The sequence below is a fragment of the Nicotiana sylvestris genome, chromosome 5, assembly GCF_000393655.2.
Source record: "Nicotiana sylvestris chromosome 5, ASM39365v2, whole genome shotgun sequence".
In the NCBI taxonomy this organism is placed as follows: Eukaryota; Viridiplantae; Streptophyta; class Magnoliopsida; order Solanales; family Solanaceae; genus Nicotiana; species Nicotiana sylvestris.
In genome coordinates, this window is record NC_091061.1 from 163956231 (window position 1) to 163973670 (window position 17440).

Here is a 17440-nt window from a genome sequence, read left to right on the forward strand (position 1 = left end):
CTACCTTTAATAGTCCATCCACTAACAACTAGAAATACTACTTTATCTCTAAATTTGATACTAAAGAACGATACTCAACATAAAACTATAATTACAAAATAATACTTATGACACTAAAATATTGACTATGGAGCAACTCTAAGAGTTCAAAGAAAGATCATAAAAATAAATAAAATCTCCGCCCACGCGAACAAGTGTGAGGCTCACCGAGAACTATCAATATGTGCGCTCTAATTAACGAAATCCTTACCCACGTCAACTGATGTCTCTGTAAAAAAAATTAGCGGGAAATGAGTCGCTAGCTCAGTGAGTAATAACACTTAACCGCAACCGTTTTTATTGGGGACAAGTCAGAAAACATGCTAGTAGATCAAATAGAAAATAACATAAAAATGCTCTTTCAGAAACAATAAATAATTTTAGTCTCACCATGCTTTTCTTGTAGTATAATACATTTAACAATTTAGTAATAATCTCGGTAACCACTGTATAATATCAATATTCATATTGGGGAGGTTTCAATGAACGGATCATGTAATCGGTATAACTGTGGACTTCTTCGCAAGAAGTCAAATATAATAGTAGTCCCTACTCAAGGAAAATTGGTAATGGTATGCTAGTTCTACCTTCCCACTAGTGAGGGCTATAACTGTACTCTGTAATACATACAAGGTGCACCAGGTCTAACGAACCCGCCGTTAGCTACGGGATCCATCAAAGTTTACTCCCATTTATACTTGTCTCTGTATCCGTATATACTCATAGAAAAATATTTTAAAACAATAAAGGGAATTTCGGTTATTATCAAATCATGTAATTTCATTTCGATAACAGTAAATTCAAGTAACGGTAAAACATATCTAGTGACAGTAAGAATATTTAAAACAACGGTAATCATGTCAAATAACTATTTCGGTATCTTGTCGAGTAAAAGACTTGTCCCACATACAACTCAAAATAATCGGTAACATATTAATATTAAAAATCATGTGTAAATCATACAAGTTATGAATATACAAATTGCGGTAAGATTACTACTTACAGTACTCGTGCCGAAATACCAAATGCTTCACCTCGAGCAATTCGTACAAATTCCTCCAATCAATCTATAATTACATGATATCGATATCATGAGTCAATTCCTTGGAGTCTGATCACTAATATATATTTAAAAATTACTTAATGTAATAGTGCATGAATTAAAAGGGTGATAACCTATTTCTATTTTTGTCCTTATATTGATGATACTACCACCTCTAAGGCAGAAGGTTTGACTTTCTTATTTGAAAAAAAAAAAGAATATCCTTTGGTGCAAAATTTGATAATTTCTTCTCTGGAATTCATGAATACAAGAACTCAGCTACAAGTACCTTGTCGATAGAAATTCCATAAGCCATTCTATTCCCTTTTCTTATGTCTACCTATAATTAACTAACCAACCAATAAAGGATAGATTATATATTGAGTAATAAGGAAGAGAATTTGAAACAAATTATCTAAGGTAAGTAGAATATCAAATTACCTTGTTCTTCTCCACGGAAAGAAATTTAATGTGGACGGCGAATTACTTGAACCAAGAAATTCCCAAAGTTGGCCTCAAACTATGGAAAATACTATCAGATCCTATGCGTCCATCTCTTCTCTTAGTTAACAATTTTTTTCCTCTTTCGCGTTCTACTGCTTAGTGCGAAGCATTCCTCTCCGAAATTTCTTTTTGACTCCTTATGTTTGCAGAACTCTTACCTCTGCTAGGTTAATTCTCATGGGCTGATTCGGCCCTCTCGTTTTAGTTATTCAAATTTTTTTTTGTTTTTTTGGTTTGTTAAATGACCAATATGTCCTTGTTTGAAATTTATGGGGTATTACATCCCCCCCACCTTATAAAATTCGGTCTCCGAATTTAACTCAAGTACGTACCTGTAAGCTGAAACAAATGGGGATACTTAACTCACATAGTATCTTCTGTTTCCCAAGTAGCTTCTTCAATTGTATAATTTCTCCATAAGACTTTCACAAATAATATTTCTTTTGACCATAGTTTTCTTACTTTCCTATCAATAATAGCCATCGGTTCCTCCTTGTAGGATAACTTCTCATCGAGCGGTATAGTCGGTGCTTTAAGCACTTGAGATGAGTATGATATACATTTTCTTAGCATTGAGACATGTAACACTAGGTGAATAAAAGATAACTCAGGAGGAAGTTCCAAACGATAAGCCACAGCTCCCACTCGGTCTAGTATTTCATACGGTCCTATAAACCTGGGGCTCAACTTACCTCTTTTCCCAAACCACATCACACCTTTCATAGGGGAGACTCATATGAACACTTTGTCCCCAATTGTGAATACTAAATCCCTTCTTCTCTTATCAGCATAAGACTTTTTTCTACTTTGAGCTGCAAGCAATCTCTGTCTGATCAACTGGACATTGTCCATAACTTCTTGTACTAGGTTGGGTCCCAATAAGTTAGTATCACCAGCTTCAAACCATCCGATAGGAGAATGACATCTTATACCATACAATGTTTCGTACGGTGCCATTTGAATACTGGACTGGAAGCTATTGTTATAAGCAAATTCAGCTAACGGTAGATAAGTGTCCCAACTACCTCTAAACTCAAGAATGCAAGCTCTCAACATATCCTCCAAGATCTGAATAGTACGTTCAGACTGCCCGTCTGTCTATGGATGAAATGCAGTACTAAGATCTACTCGTGTACCCAATACTTCTTGAAAAGATTTCCAAAAGCGTGAAGTAAACTGTGATCCTCTATCAGAGATGATGGATACTGGAACTCCGTGAAATCGGACAATTTCATTCATAAATATCTATGCATACCTCACTCCACCATATGTAGTCTTCACCGGCAAAAAGTGTGTTGATTTTGTCAATCGATCTATAATTACCCACACCGAATCATAACATCTAAGAGTTCGTGGTAGACCGATGATAAAATCCATAGTAATTCTGTCCCATTTCCACTCTGGAATCTCAATTTGTTGTAACAGTCTTGCGGGTCGTTGATGCATAGCCTTGACCTGCTGACAAGTCAAATAACTAGAAACAAAGTTAGCAACATCTTTCTTCATACCTTCCCACCAATAAAATTGCTTCAAGTCATGGTACATGTTTGTGGATCCAGGATGTATGGTATATATAGAGTTGTGGGCTTCTTCAAGAATAGCATGTCTCAACCCATCTACGTCTGCTACACATAAATTGTCACCCATTCCAAGAACACCATCACTTTTAACAAGCATATCCTTGCTTTTACCAGATACGGCCTCATCTCTGTATTTGCATAATCATTCATCCTCATATTGGATAGCCTTAATGCGCTCAACTAATGAAGACTTAGCCTAAGCATAAGCCAACAATGCCTTTGAATTTCCGACACAAAATTTGGTACCCGTATATTCTAGTCTCTGAATATATTTGGCCAAAAGTCTCTTTGCAGGAGCTATATGCGCCAAACTCCCCATAGATTTTCTGCTCAATGCATCAGCCACTACATTGACTTTTCCAGGATGATACAAAATAGAACATCAGAGTCTTTGAGTAGTTCCATCCAACAACGCTGCCGAAGATTCAAATATCTCTGCTGAAAGATATGCTTCAAACTTTTATGGTCCATATAAATCTTACAAGTTTCGCCGTATAGATAATGTCTCCAAATTTTTAGAGCAAATACCACTACAACCATCTCCAAATCATGCGTAGGATAGTTTTTCTTGTGATTTTTCAATTGTCTCGAAGCATAAGCAATAACGCAACCATTTTGCATGAGAACACATCCTAATCCCACCCTCGAAGCACCACAGAATACTGTAAATCCTCCGGAACCTGATGGTAAGGCTAATATTGTTGCAGTTGTCAAACATGTTTTAAGTTTTTGAAAGCTCTGGTCACATTCCTCCATCTACTGAAACTTTGCATTTTTTTGTGTTAGCTTAGTCAGTGGCGCTGCTATTCTGGAGAAATCCTGCACAAAATGCCTGTAATAGCCTGCTAAGCCTAAAAAGCTGCGAATCTCTATAGGAGAAGTAGGCCTAGGCGATTTTTGCACAGCTTCTGTCTTCTTAGGGTCTACCATAATTCCATCTTTGGAAACAACATACCCCAGAAATGATACCGAGTCTAGCTAAAATTCACACTTCGAGGACTTAGCATAAAGCCGATGTTCTCGCAATATCTGCAATACAGTCCTGAGATGATCCTCGTGTTCTCCTTGGCTACGAGAATATATCAAGATATCATCAATAAATACTATTACAAATCTATCCAGAAACGACTTGAACACCCTATTCATTAAATTCATGGATGATGCTGGAACATTAGTCAGTCCCAACGGCATCACAAGGAACTCATAGTGCCCGTATCGAGTTCTGAAAGTAGTCTTAGAAATATCTTCATCTTTGATTCTAAGTTGATGATAGCCAGAACGGAGGTCAATCTTTGAAAAGTGGGCAGCTCCTTGGAACTAATCAAACATGTCATCTATACCAGGCAAGGGATATTTATTGTGTATTGTTATCTTGTTCAACTACCTATAGTCAATGCACATTCTCAGGGATTCGTTTTTCTTCTTTACGAATAGTATTGGTGCACTCTATGGTGATACACTAGGTCTAATAAAACCCTTATCTAACAAATCATGTAACTGTTGCTTTAGTTCCCTCAACTCTGTTGGTGCCATTCGGTATGGGGGTATCAATATGGGTTGTGTGTCAGGTAGCAAATCAATACCAAAGTCTATTTCTCGTACTGGAGGCAATCCTGGTAAATCCTCAGGAAATACATCAAAAAATTCTCTCATTATTGGTAATTTTTCTATACTAACTGTTTCCTTTCTTGTGTTATTTACAATAGCTAAGTGATCCAAGCAACCTTTCTTTAGAATTCGTTGAGCCTTCATAAAAGATACAATTTTGCAAGTCTCTGGAACCTGATTCCCACTTCGAATAAAACTTGGTTCATTTGGTATCTCAAACTTTACTATATTTGCATGACAATCGACTATAGCATAGTAAGAAGATAACCAATCCATTCCCACCAGCATGTCAAAGTCAATCATATCAAGTACAATAAGGTCAGCTAGAGTATCTCTACCCTCAACTTGAATCTGACAAGTACGATACACATACTCAACTAATAGAGACTCTCCAATAGGATTAGCAACTAGAAAAGGATCATTCAATAGCTCAGGCAGTCTACTAAACCTCAAAGCAAAGTACGAGGACACATAAGAGTGAGTAGATTCCGGATCAATCAATGCAAGTGCATCAAATGAACATACAGAAAGAATACTCTAACCACATCATTCGAGGCTTGAGCATCCTATCTAGTAAATGCAAGAACTCTCGCCTGACCTCTACCAGCATTCCCTTGTCCTTGATTCACAATAGCATAGTCTCCAGCACCTCGACCTCTATTTCCTGTACCTATAGCACCTGAAGTATTACGAGTAGTTTGAGTCGGTGCAGCTGACTGAATAGAAGCCTGGTTGAAATTTCTCGGAGGCTGAGGGCAATCCCTCAAGTGATGTCCCAACTGGCCACATCTAAAGCACACTCCAAATAGAACACGACATTGACGCAAATGTGATCTACCACAGGTCTGGCAGACTGGAGTAGTGGCATATATCTGCCCAAAATTACGATGTCTAGATGTTGACGGTCCCTTAGTACCCTGTCTATAATGTGGTATGTATGTGGACTGTGAAGACATGTGTGTCCATGTCTGAGAACCCTGTTGTTGTTGTTGTCCCTGATTTCTTGCTCTTTTATTTTCACTAAAACCGCCACTGAAAGCCCCTCATGTCTTGGCCTTCTCACGTAAATCACTAGCTGCATGCTCATCACATCCCTTATTTTCAATCTTTCTAGCAAGGTCGACTACATCAGAGTAGGATAAAGTGTTCATCTATGGGTCTACTGCAGTGTATAGACATCCAACCAATCCATCAACAAACCTCTGATCTCGAGCTTCTTCGGTAGGTACTAAGTAAGGAGCATATATAGCCAGCTTACAAAACTTAGTGTTATATGTTGACACATCCATATCTGGAGTCTGAACCAATCTCTCAAAGTCTCTAGCATATTTTTGCATCAGGCTGTTTGGAAGAAAATGATTCTTGAACAACTTAGTGAACTCGTCCCATGTCAGTGGTGCTACTCCTGCTGGCCTTCCTAGCAATACGGTTTCATACAATGTGTTGGCCATATCCTCTAGTTTGTATGATGCGAGCTCCAGGGCTCTCTCACTAGAACATCCAAGAGCACGTAATGCCTTGAGTGTCCCATCCAAGAAACTTTGAGGATCTGCTGAATTATCGGACCAGTGAATTTTGGTGATATCAATTTCAGGAACTCTTGTAGTGATACTTCCTTATTCCTAAAAGTCTGAGTCTGTGCAGGTGCTTGTGTCTGTAAAGTAGCCTGAGGAGCTGAACTTCCTCCCTGAGTAGGCACCAATGCCTATAATATATTCAATAACCTTGCCACTGCATCTGCAGGTAAGGCAACAATAGGTGCAATAGTTGGCACTGGTGGTGGAGCATCCGAAACTCTCTGCCCTTGCACTTGATTTGACATCACAGCTTGGGGTTGACCCATGTTCCCAACTCTGTCTTCTAGTTTGATGAACCCCAACTTGACCTCCACCCCGGGTAGTACCACGTCCAGCACCACGTCCAGCAGATGAGGGTGTGTGTGTCCTAGCCATCTGCGAAAGAAATATTCCAAAGTCAATCTCAAGTTTTCTCAACGCACTCAAAGAATGAAAGAAGGGAAAACATTCCTAAATGTTCAGTATCCTTAAGATCATAAGTATGGGCGCCTACATACCCATGAACAAGACTCTACTAAACATTGCTCCATGACTCGGGACTTAAAACCTGGCTCTGATACCAACTTTATCACGACCCAATTTATGATCATGACCAGCACTTAGGAGCAAGTGCCCCCAAGTAAGCCTCATCGGTATTTTACAGAAAATCGGACAGAGTTTCTCCTGTTTTTGGACTATCCCAAAATTTTCCCTATCTCAAATCAGCAACCAAACATCCTAATAGCAAATTCAAATGAAAATTACTTTATCAATTAACCAAAACAAATATCTACCTTTAATAGTCCACCCACTAGCAACTAGAAATACTACTTTATCTTCAAATTGATACTAAACAATGATACTCAACATAAAACTATAATAACAAAATAATACTCATGACACTAAAATATTGACTATGGAGCGACTCTAAGAGTTCAAAGAAAGACCATAAAAATAAATAAAATCTCCGCCCACGCGAACAAGTGCGAGACTCACCGAGAACTATCAACCTATGCGCTCTTATTAACGAAATCCTCGCCTGCGTCAACTGCTGTCTCTATAAAAAAATTAGCGGGAAATGAGTCACTAGCTCAGTGAGTAATAACACTTAACCACAACCGTTTTTATTGGGGACAAGTCAGAAAACATGCTAGTAGATCAAATAGAAAATAACATAAAAATGCCCTTTCAGAAACAATAGATAATTTTAGTCTCATCATGCTTTTCTTGTAATATAATACATTTAACAATTCAGTAATAAGCTCGCTAACTACTATATAATATCAATATTAATATTTGGGAGGTTTAAATGAACGGATCATGTAATCGGTATAACTGTGGACTTCTTCGCAAGAAGTCAAATATAACGGTAGTCCCTACTCGAGGAAAATTGGTAATGGTATGCTAGTTCTACCTTCCCACTAGCGAGGGCTATAACTTTACTCTGTAATTAGTAAATACAAGGTGCACCAGGTCTAAGGAACTCGCCGTTAGCTACGGGATCCATCAAAGTCTACTCCCATTTATACTTGTCTTTGTATCCGTATATACTCATAGGAAAATATTTTAAAAAAATAAAGGGCATTTCGGTTCTTATCAAATCATGTAATTTCATTTCGATAACAGTAAATTCAAGTAACAGTAAAACATATCTAGTGAAAGCAAGAATATTTAAAACAACGATAATCATGTCAAATAATTATTTCGATATCATATCGAGTAAAAGACTTGTCCCCCATGCAACTCAAAATAATCGGTAACATATTCATATTAAAAATTATGTGTAAATTATGCAAGTTATGAAAATACAAATTGCTGTAAGATTACTACTCACAGTACTCGTGCCGAAATACCAAATGCTTCACCTCGAGTAATTCGTACAAATTTCTCTAATCAATCTATAATTACATGATATCGATATCATGAGCCAATTCCTTGGAGTCTGATCACTAATATATACAACTCAAAATATCGGTAACATATTCATATTAAAAATTATGTGTAAATCATGCAAGTTATGAAAATATAAATTGTGATAAAATTACTACTCACAGTACTCGTGCCGAAATACCAAATGCTTCACCTCGAGCAATTCGTACAAATTCCTCCAATCAATTTATAATTAGATGATATCAATATCATGAGCCAATTACTTTGCATAAAGGCATAGCAATAATAGTTGTCGTTCCAAGTACATCTGCACTTTCTTCATTTTTTACATGCCTTCTTAAGATACTTTGAAGAGCCGCAAACCAAGATAAAGGAATATAATATCCTATGTATGAAATATGGAGCACAACTTACTATTATTTTTCCTAGAAGAATTTTTTTTGTTTGAATAAAAATTGAGGCAACTGTTTCTGCAGTAGAAATATTAAGATAGTCTTTGTCATTTTTTTTAGCATTAGTGCATAGTTTATACAGGTAAGCAATTTTTTTGGCTCATTTGCGTAGAATAACATATTGATGAGATGCATAGAATAACGTTATATACGCACACCTGCAATTAGTGAAAAGGGATGTGGTAGATCACATCAACTTAATTAAAAACTAAGTATATCTTCGATGAAAAAGTAACTTGATACATTTCTCTGCAACTAATTAATAATTTAAACAATTGCTCTTGGAACATGTATATCATGATGAAAGATTTATTGTTTTTGATGCGAAAATAATAATAATAAGGAGTTATATATATAGCTTTAAGGCAAAAATAAAATTAAATGTTGTCCTCCCTATCAGAGGCGGCTCAATGGTGTTGGAGGCCCAAAAACAAGCCGTAATAAGAGGTTTGAAACTTGTTTAATAATTTTAAATATTTTCGTTTAAAGTTTATTCTTTTTCCTTTTTGAGATGTAATATTGTTAGGATAATTAGTAGAATTTGAATTTGCTGTACTTATCCAATATATTTGTACTTATCTATATGAGGGCTTACATCTGTTGCACATCAGCTATAAATTCACATATTGTGACGAGCCCGGCCAGTCGTCTCATGAGTCACCACTCTGTTTTCCCCATTTCTGCTTCTTATTGCTTTGTTCAGTTGTATTTTATTTTTCGGGGTGGTTGGCTTGGATTCGGAGAGGTTTTGGTAAGGTTTGAGACACTTAGTCTCTTCTGAGTAAGCTTAAGTTGGAAATGTTAACAGGATGTTGACTTATGTGTTAAAGGGCTCGGATGTGAGTTCCGATGGCTCGGATAGCTTCGGGAGTTGATTTAGGACTTAGGAGTGTGATCGGAATGTGTTTTGGAGGTCCGGAGTAGATTTAGGTTTGAATTGGCGAAATTGGAATATTGGCGTTTTCCGGTTGATAGGTGTGATTTTGATATAGGGGTTGGAATGGAATTTCGGGAGTTGTAGTAGTTCCGTTGGGTCATTTGGGACGTGTGTGCAAAATTTCAGGTCATTCGGACGTGGTTTGGTAGACTTTTTCATCAAAAGCGTAATTCAGAAGATTTTTGGAAACTTAGGCTTGAATCCGATGTGTTTTGGTTGATTCGATGTTCTTTAAGGTGTTCTGAAAATTGGTACAAATTTGAGTGGTGGTATATGATGTGTGTGTGCTTTTGGTTGAGGTCCCGAGGGCCTCAAGGTATTTTCGGATGGTTGTCGGAGAGTTGAAATTTTTGGTAAAGCTGTAGAATTTTCTGCTTCTGTTGTTTCCGCACCTGCGGATTGGGGACCGAAGGTGCAATGCCGCAGATGCGAGGAAAGGACCGCAGAAGCCGTCAAGGATGTGAAGGGAAGGAGCCGCAGATGTTGTGTGTTGAGCGCACCTGCGATGTCGCAGGTGCGGTTATTTGGTCGCAGGAGCGATTTTGGACTTTTAAGTGAAAACCGCAGAAGCGGTTCGTTGACCGCAAATGCGGTACTTCAAAAGCGGGAATTTGGCCGCAGATGCGAAATCCCTGGGCCAGAAGGTATAAACTGTTTCCTTCGCGATTTTTGAGCTATTCCACCATTGCTAAGTCGGTTTATGGACCTTTTGGGCGATTTGAAGAAGGACTTCAAGTGGATTTCATTGAGGTAAAGATTTGGGACCTAAAACTCATTTCTATGGTATTATTTTACGGATTAGAGCTGTAATTAATGGAATTAAGGGCTAAAAATTGGGGATTAGGGCTTGAGATTAAGAGACCTTGAATTGGGAATTTGAGGGGTCATTTGGACTCCGATTTCAGTGTTTTTGGTATGAATGAACTCGTGGGAGGATGAGGATTCCGTTGATGTGATTTTTATCGAGTTTCAAGACCTGGGCCTGGGGGTCGGGTTTGGCCAATTTCAGAATTTTTGGTATAATTTGATTATTTTCGCTTGGGCTTCGATCCTTTAGCATATTCTAATGTTATGATTCTGATTTTGGGTAGATTCGGCGTGAGTTGAGGCCGAGGCGAGAGGCAAAGGCGTTGTGCAGTAGTAATTCACCCGGTTTGAGGTAAGTAACCATTGTAAATCTGGAACTGAGGGTACAAAACCCCGGTATTCGAATTGATTTGATAAATGAAGTGACATACATGCTAGGTGACAAGCGTGTGAGTGTGCACCAATAGGGATTGTGACTTGGTCCGTCCCGTAGTGACTATTAAGCCGCGTATTTGATTTGAAATCTTATAATATTTCGTATTTTAGACATTTTACACTGTATTATGTGTTGTGTGCCATGTTTGGGGCCTTGTACCGACCTGTTGAGACCCTTAGGGGCATTTTTACTGTTTCTCCTCACTCTATTTGTTGAAAGCATATCTTCAGTCATGTTCTACCTGTTATTGTTTAAAACTGGTTAATGTGAGGACTGTTTGGACTGAGCTTCCCCTGAATTCTACTGTTATGCCCGAGTGGCTGTGAGGTTAATGACTGAAAGAGGTTGAAGACCTAATGATGAAGATTATAACTATTACGGATCGAGCTACACGCCGCAACAATATATTATATGAATATATAATGGATCGGGCTTCACGCCGCAGCAAAACTTATATGGATGGAGCTGTATGCCGCAACGATATATATATCGGATCGGGCTGCGCGCCACAGCGATATGATGCTTGGGCTGTAAGAGCCCTTCCGGAGTCTGTACACCCCCAGTGAGCATAGTCGACTATAAACTATGGATTGGGCTGCACGCCGTAGCGGTTACTATGATTATTACTATTATGAGATATTATTGGGCATGAGTTCTGAGAGTGAGTACTGAGTGACAAGAGCTGAGTCACGAGTGACGGAGAGGCTGCCTGAGAGGCCATATTTTGAGTGATACCTTGCCTGAGGGGCCCATTTATGATAATTTCACTAATTTCACTCTTCTTTTAAAATAAGCCTCTATTGAAAAACTGCTAAGTAAAAGATTTTAAGTGTTCCAATTGAAATTGAAGCTTTTATGACAAAATTGGTTTTTAAATTGTCACGACCCGGATTTCCCACCCTCGGGAGTCGTGATGACGCCTACTAATGAGAGCTAGGCAAGCCAACTCTTAACTACTTTTATCTTCTATAAATTATTTCTTTCATCAAATATTAGTAATAGCATAAGAAAATGACTGAATTAAATAAATATGTGGAAAACTTAATTTAAAGTGACTGAATGTAAATGCGGAATCCAACATAAATCTCTACCCAAGAACTGGTGTCACATTACTCACGAAATTCTAAGAATACTGAATACAATCGTCTGAAAGAAAATAATAAACTGTTTGTCTCGAATACCATGAGATAACAGACTAAAATAATAGATAGAGGAGACACCGGGCATGCAGACGCCTGCAAGACTACCTCGGTGTCTCACTAGTCTAACTGCTCACACCCGCGCTACTGCTGCTGCTGTCCGAAACCTGTATTTGTGCAAAAGAGCACATAGTGTAGTATCAGCACAACCGACCCCATGTGCTGGTAAATGCCTAGCCTAAATCCGGCAAAGTAGTGACGAGGCTAGGACCAAACAATCAAATAAACCTGTGCAGTTCAAGTGTGTGTATATATATATATATATATATATATATATATATATATATATAGACAACAAAGGAAGTACTGGAAGCAACCAATCAATGTGGGAAGGGAAACATGTTGTAGGAAGGTAACAGTTTCAACTAGAAATATTCAATAAAAGAAGGAGACAACAAAGTCATAATATCAACAAGTATCAAAAGGAATCAACAATTTGCATGACATCATCCTTCGTGCTTTTACTCTCTTCCTCACCCAAGCAATATATAAAATAAAACTGTACACGGCATCACCCTTCGTGCTATACACTCTTTCCTCACCATATCAAACAATAAACGGCATCACCCTTCGTGCTTTATCACTCTTCCTCACCCAAATAACAATCGCAGATAAGGGGCAAGGAAGTAAACTGGATAATAATCGGGATTCCAATAAGGGCACAACAATTAACAATAAAATTCCCGGCAAGGAATATATCAACAATTCCACAATTATCTCGGCAAGGGAATAATTCAATAATTCTTTCATTACTTACTTAGTAATTCATTTTATAACTTGAGCCAACGCTACTCAAATATTAAATATCACCATTTCTTTCACATACACTTCACAACATATAGAAGTCATCATTTAATCATGGAAGATATAACAAAATTCGAACATTCGCGATATAAGGACTTACGGTCATGCTAGACACCAACGTATAGATACTCGTCACCATGCATATACGTCGTACTCGACAAATAGCAATTAGCAATTAAGACTCAGCTCCTATTCCCTCAAGCTAAGGTTAAACCAAACACTTACCTCGCTTTGCAACCAATTCAAAATTCCAACAAACCTTTGCCTCACGAATTCGTTCCCGAAATTCTCAAATCTAGTCATAAACAATTCGATTAAGTCAATAAAAATTATAGGAATTAATTCCATATGAAATTCTACATTTTCCATTTAAAATCCGAAATTGCACTAAAAATTCGTCCGTGGGGCCCACGTCTCGGAACCCGACAAAAATTACGGAATATGAAACCTCATCCAACCACGAGTCCAATCATACCAATTTTAGCAAAATCCGACATCAACTCGACCCTTAAATCTTCAAATTAAACCAAGAGGGTTTTCAAGATTTTCCCAACTAAAATCACCAATTAAATGCTAAAACTAGTAATAGTTTCGGGTAATCTAACCAAAATTAAGTTAAGAACACTTACCCTGTTGTTTTCTCTAAAAATATCCCGAAAATCGCCTCTCCCCGAGCTCAAATTTTCAGAAGTTACATTCTGCCCAGAATGTTTCGGGGTTACTGTTCACGTGTTTTTACTGTTCACGGGGTACTATTCATGGGTATTGTTCACGGGTACTATTTCTGCAATTTTCCTAAGTCTGAAATCACTCCGAGACACCTCCGAAACACTCCCGAGCCCTCGGGGCTCCTAACCAAACACATACACTAACTCAACAACATCCTACAAACTTAACCATGCGATCAAATTGCCAAAATAACGTGATATACCATGAATTAAACTTTAAAATCCAAGAATTCTTTCAAATTTCATAAAACATCAAATTTTCCATTTTGAGTCCGAAATACGTCAAACGACGTCAGTTTTCAACCAAAACTTTACAGAAAGTGCTTAAACCATACATAAGACCTGTACCGGGCACCAGAACCAAAATACGGGCCCGATACCATCACTTTCTAATCAAATTTCATTTCCATTTTCCTTAAATATTTTCAGAAAATAACTTTACTCAAAAATTCATTTCTCGGGCCTGGGACCTCGGAATTCGATTCCAAGCATACTCCCAAGTCCCATATTTTCCTACGGACCTCCCGGGACCGTCAAATCACGGGTCCGGGTCCGTTTACCCAAAATGTTGACCAAAGTCAAATTTATTCATTTTAATATCAAAACTTAGCAAATTTTCACAGAATTTCATATTTGAGCTTTCGGCTACGCGCCCGGACTGCGCATGCAAATCAAGGCGGCTGTAAATGAAGTTTTCAAGGCCTCGGAAGCTCGAAATGGATAAGAAAACTAGTGATGACCCTTTGGGTCGTCACATTCTCCTCCTCTAAAACAACCTTTCGTCCTTGAACAGACAGAAAAAGGAAGTACCTGAGTCGGGGAATAGATGAGGATAACGGCTTCGCATGTCGAACTCAGACTCCCAGGTCGAAGCCTCAGGAGGCTGACCTCTCCACTGAACACGAACAGAGGGGAAACTCTTGGATCTTAACTGACGGACTTACCGGTCTAGAATAGCCACCGGTTCCTCCTCATAAGACAAGTCCTTGTCCAACTGGATAGTGCTGAAATCTAACACGTGGGATGGATCGCCGTGATACTTCCGAAGCATGGACACATGAAACACTGGGTGCACGGCTGATAAACTCAGCGGCAATGCAAGTCTATAAGCCACATCTCTCACTCGATCAAGAATCTCAAATGGACCAATGAACCTAGGGCTAAGCTTGCCCTTCTTCCCAAATCTCATCACGCCCTTCATAGGCGACACTCAGAGTAATACCCGCTCACCAACCATGAAAACCACATCTCGAACCTTACGAGCTGCATAGCTCTTTTGCCTGGACTGAGCTGTACGAAGCCTATCCTGAATGATCCTGACCTTGTCTAAGGCCTCCTAAACCAAATCTGTACCCAACAACCGATCCTCTCCCGGCTCAAACCATCCAACTGGAGATCGACACCGCCTACCATATAAAGCCTCATAAGGAGCCATCTGGATACTTGACTGGTAGCTGTTATTGTAGGCAAACTATGCTAAAGGCAAGAACTGATCCCATAAACCTCCAAAGTCAATAACACAAGCTCGGAGCATGTCCTCCAATATCTGAATAGTCCGCTCGGACTATCTGTCTATCTGAGGATGAAATGTTGTACTCAACTGCACCTGGGTGCCTAACTCTCGCTGAACTGCTCTCCAGAAATGCGAGGTAAACTGCGTGCCTCGATCCGAAATGATAGATACCGGCACACCATGAAGGCGAACAATCTCCCGGATATAAATCTCAGCTAACCTCTCAGATGAATATGAGACTGCCACAGGAATAAAATGCACTAACTTGGTCAGCCTATCAACAATGACCCAAATATAACATCGAAGTCGACCATATCTAAAAGCAACAAATCAACACGGGTCTCAAGACCCCCAATCACCACAATAAAGGAACGATGAACTCGATCGACCACAATAGAATCACCCACCGGTGTAGACACATAAACAGGAATACTCAGTGGATCACTAGGCAGAACCAAGTACGGTGCAAAATAAGAGGACACATACGAATACGTAGACCCTGGATCAAATAGCACTGAAGCCTCTCTATCACAAACCAAAATAGTACCTGTAATGACTGCATCTGAAGAATCAACCTCTGGCCTGGCTGGAAGAGCATAGCATCGGGGCTGGGCCCCACCACCTTGAACCATATCTCTGGGACGGCCTGCTGCTGGCTGGCCTCCATCTCTAGCGGTCTGAGCTCCACCTCTATGACCTCTACCTCCACCTCTAGCACCTCTACCCCACCTCTAGCTGGCTGGGCGGGCTGTGGAACACCTGGTACCGATACCATGGCACGAGAACTTTGATGCTGAGAGCTATCCGGTGCTCGAGGGAAAATTCTAGCAATGTGACCTGGTTCACCACAAGTGTAACAAGCTCTCGGCTACTGACCTTGTCAACCTGAATGACCACCTCGGAAACTCTAAAGCGGCGGTGCACCGATAGGAGCTAGTGGTGCACTATAAGGCTGCTGATCAGAATAGTGCGTGTGAGAACCATGACCACCTGAAGTACTATTGGAAACCTAGAGAGCTGACTGGAAGGGCCTGGGAGGATGGCCTTTGCCATACGACTCTCTACCTCCAGACGAGGTACCACTAAATCTGCCTGAGTAACGGGGCCTCTTATCCGACCCATGACCACCTCCCAATGACAGAACCATCTCGACTCGGCAAGCTACATTGGCCGCCTCCTGAAATGTGATCTCACTCCCGGCCTCCTTGGCCATCTGAATACGAATCGGCTGAATAAGACCATCAATAAACCTCCTCACCCTCTCTCTCTCTCTTTGTGGGGAGTATGACATGAACATGGCGAGCTAGATCAATGAACCTGGTCTCATACTAAGTGACCATCATGGAACCCTGCTGGAGGTGCTCAAACTGCCTCTGATAGGCCTCTCTCTGAGTAAGGGGGAGAAACTTCTCCAGAAACAACGCTGAAAACTGCTCCCATGACAAAGATGGAGACCCGGCTGGCCTGGCTAAGCAATAATCCCTCCACCAAGTCTTGGCGGATCTAGATAGGCGAAATGTAGCAAAATCAATCCCATTGGTATCAACAATGCCCATATTCCTAAGAACCTCATGACAACTGTCTAGATAATCCTGGGGATCCTCAGAAGATGCACCGCTACAAGTGATACTGAAGAGCTTGGTAAACCTGTCCAATCTCCACAAGGTATCGGCGGACATAGTCGCTCCATCGCCGGGCTGAGCCACTACACCCGGCTGAACCGCCATAGCTGGCTGAACCAATGGAACCTGAACCTGGGGAGCTACTGGCTCCAGAGTGCGCTCCTCCAGCCTGAGAAGTGGCTGGTGCTACTGGAAGCAAACCCGCTCGGGTGACACTCTCCATGAGGCCCACCAATTGGACCAGAGAGTCCTGAAAAATTGGGGTGGCAATGAACCCCTTTGGGGCCTGAGCTGGGCCCACCGGAATTGCCTGGGCTGGAACCTCATCATCAAAGTCAACCTGAGGCTCCACCGCTGGTGCTGCTGCTCTGGGCTGAGCTCTGCCCCTACCTCGGCCTCTAGTACGGCCTCAGCCTCACCCTCTGCCCCTTATGGGAGCTACTGCTGGGGGCTCGGGCTGCTGAGCGGTAGATGAGGAAGCGCGTGTTCTCGCCATCTACGAAAGAACGGAGTAGAAATTCAATTAGCATTCAGAAACAAAACCGCACGACAAGAAAGAACAATGTGAAGTTTTTCCTAACTTTGTAGCCCCTGGGGGATAAATACAAATGTCTCCGTACCGATCCCTCAGACTCTACTAAGCTTGTCCGTGAGTTGTGAGACCTATGTAACCTAAAACCTTGATACCAACTTGTCACGACCCGGATTTCCCACCCTCGAGAG

General features: G+C 40.3%; 1 protein-coding gene across 1 annotated transcript; it reads right to left on the reverse strand.

Annotated features, from left to right (window-relative positions):
• Positions 1-2317: 2317 nt before the first annotated feature.
• On the reverse strand, positions 2318-6616 carry LOC138869605 (uncharacterized). The gene is made up of 7 exons (XM_070147235.1): positions 6498-6616; positions 5974-6264; positions 5372-5562; positions 4624-5180; positions 4157-4482; positions 2841-3293; positions 2318-2612 (listed from the first exon to the last, which is right to left on the reverse strand). Exons 1-7 carry the CDS (start codon positions 6614-6616, stop codon positions 2318-2320), a joined length of 2232 nt encoding a protein of 743 aa, XP_070003336.1.
• Positions 6617-17440: the final 10824 nt, after the last annotated feature.

What these genes read in the sequence shown, in the direction of transcription:
- LOC138869605 (XM_070147235.1), bottom strand. Translation starts at nt 6,616, where the DNA reads ATGGGTCAACCCCAAGCTGTGATGTCAAATCAAGTGCAAGGGCAGAGA. An exon ending in CCTGCAGATGCAGTGGCAAG is followed by an intron (nt 6,265 to 6,497) that starts GTTATTGAATAT and finishes TGGATGTTCTAG; the next exon opens with TGAGAGAGCCCTGGAGCTCG. An exon ending in CTTTATGCTAAGTCCTCGAA is followed by an intron (nt 3,294 to 4,156) that starts GTGTGAATTTTA and finishes ATGCAAATACAG; the next exon opens with AGATGAGGCCGTATCTGGTA.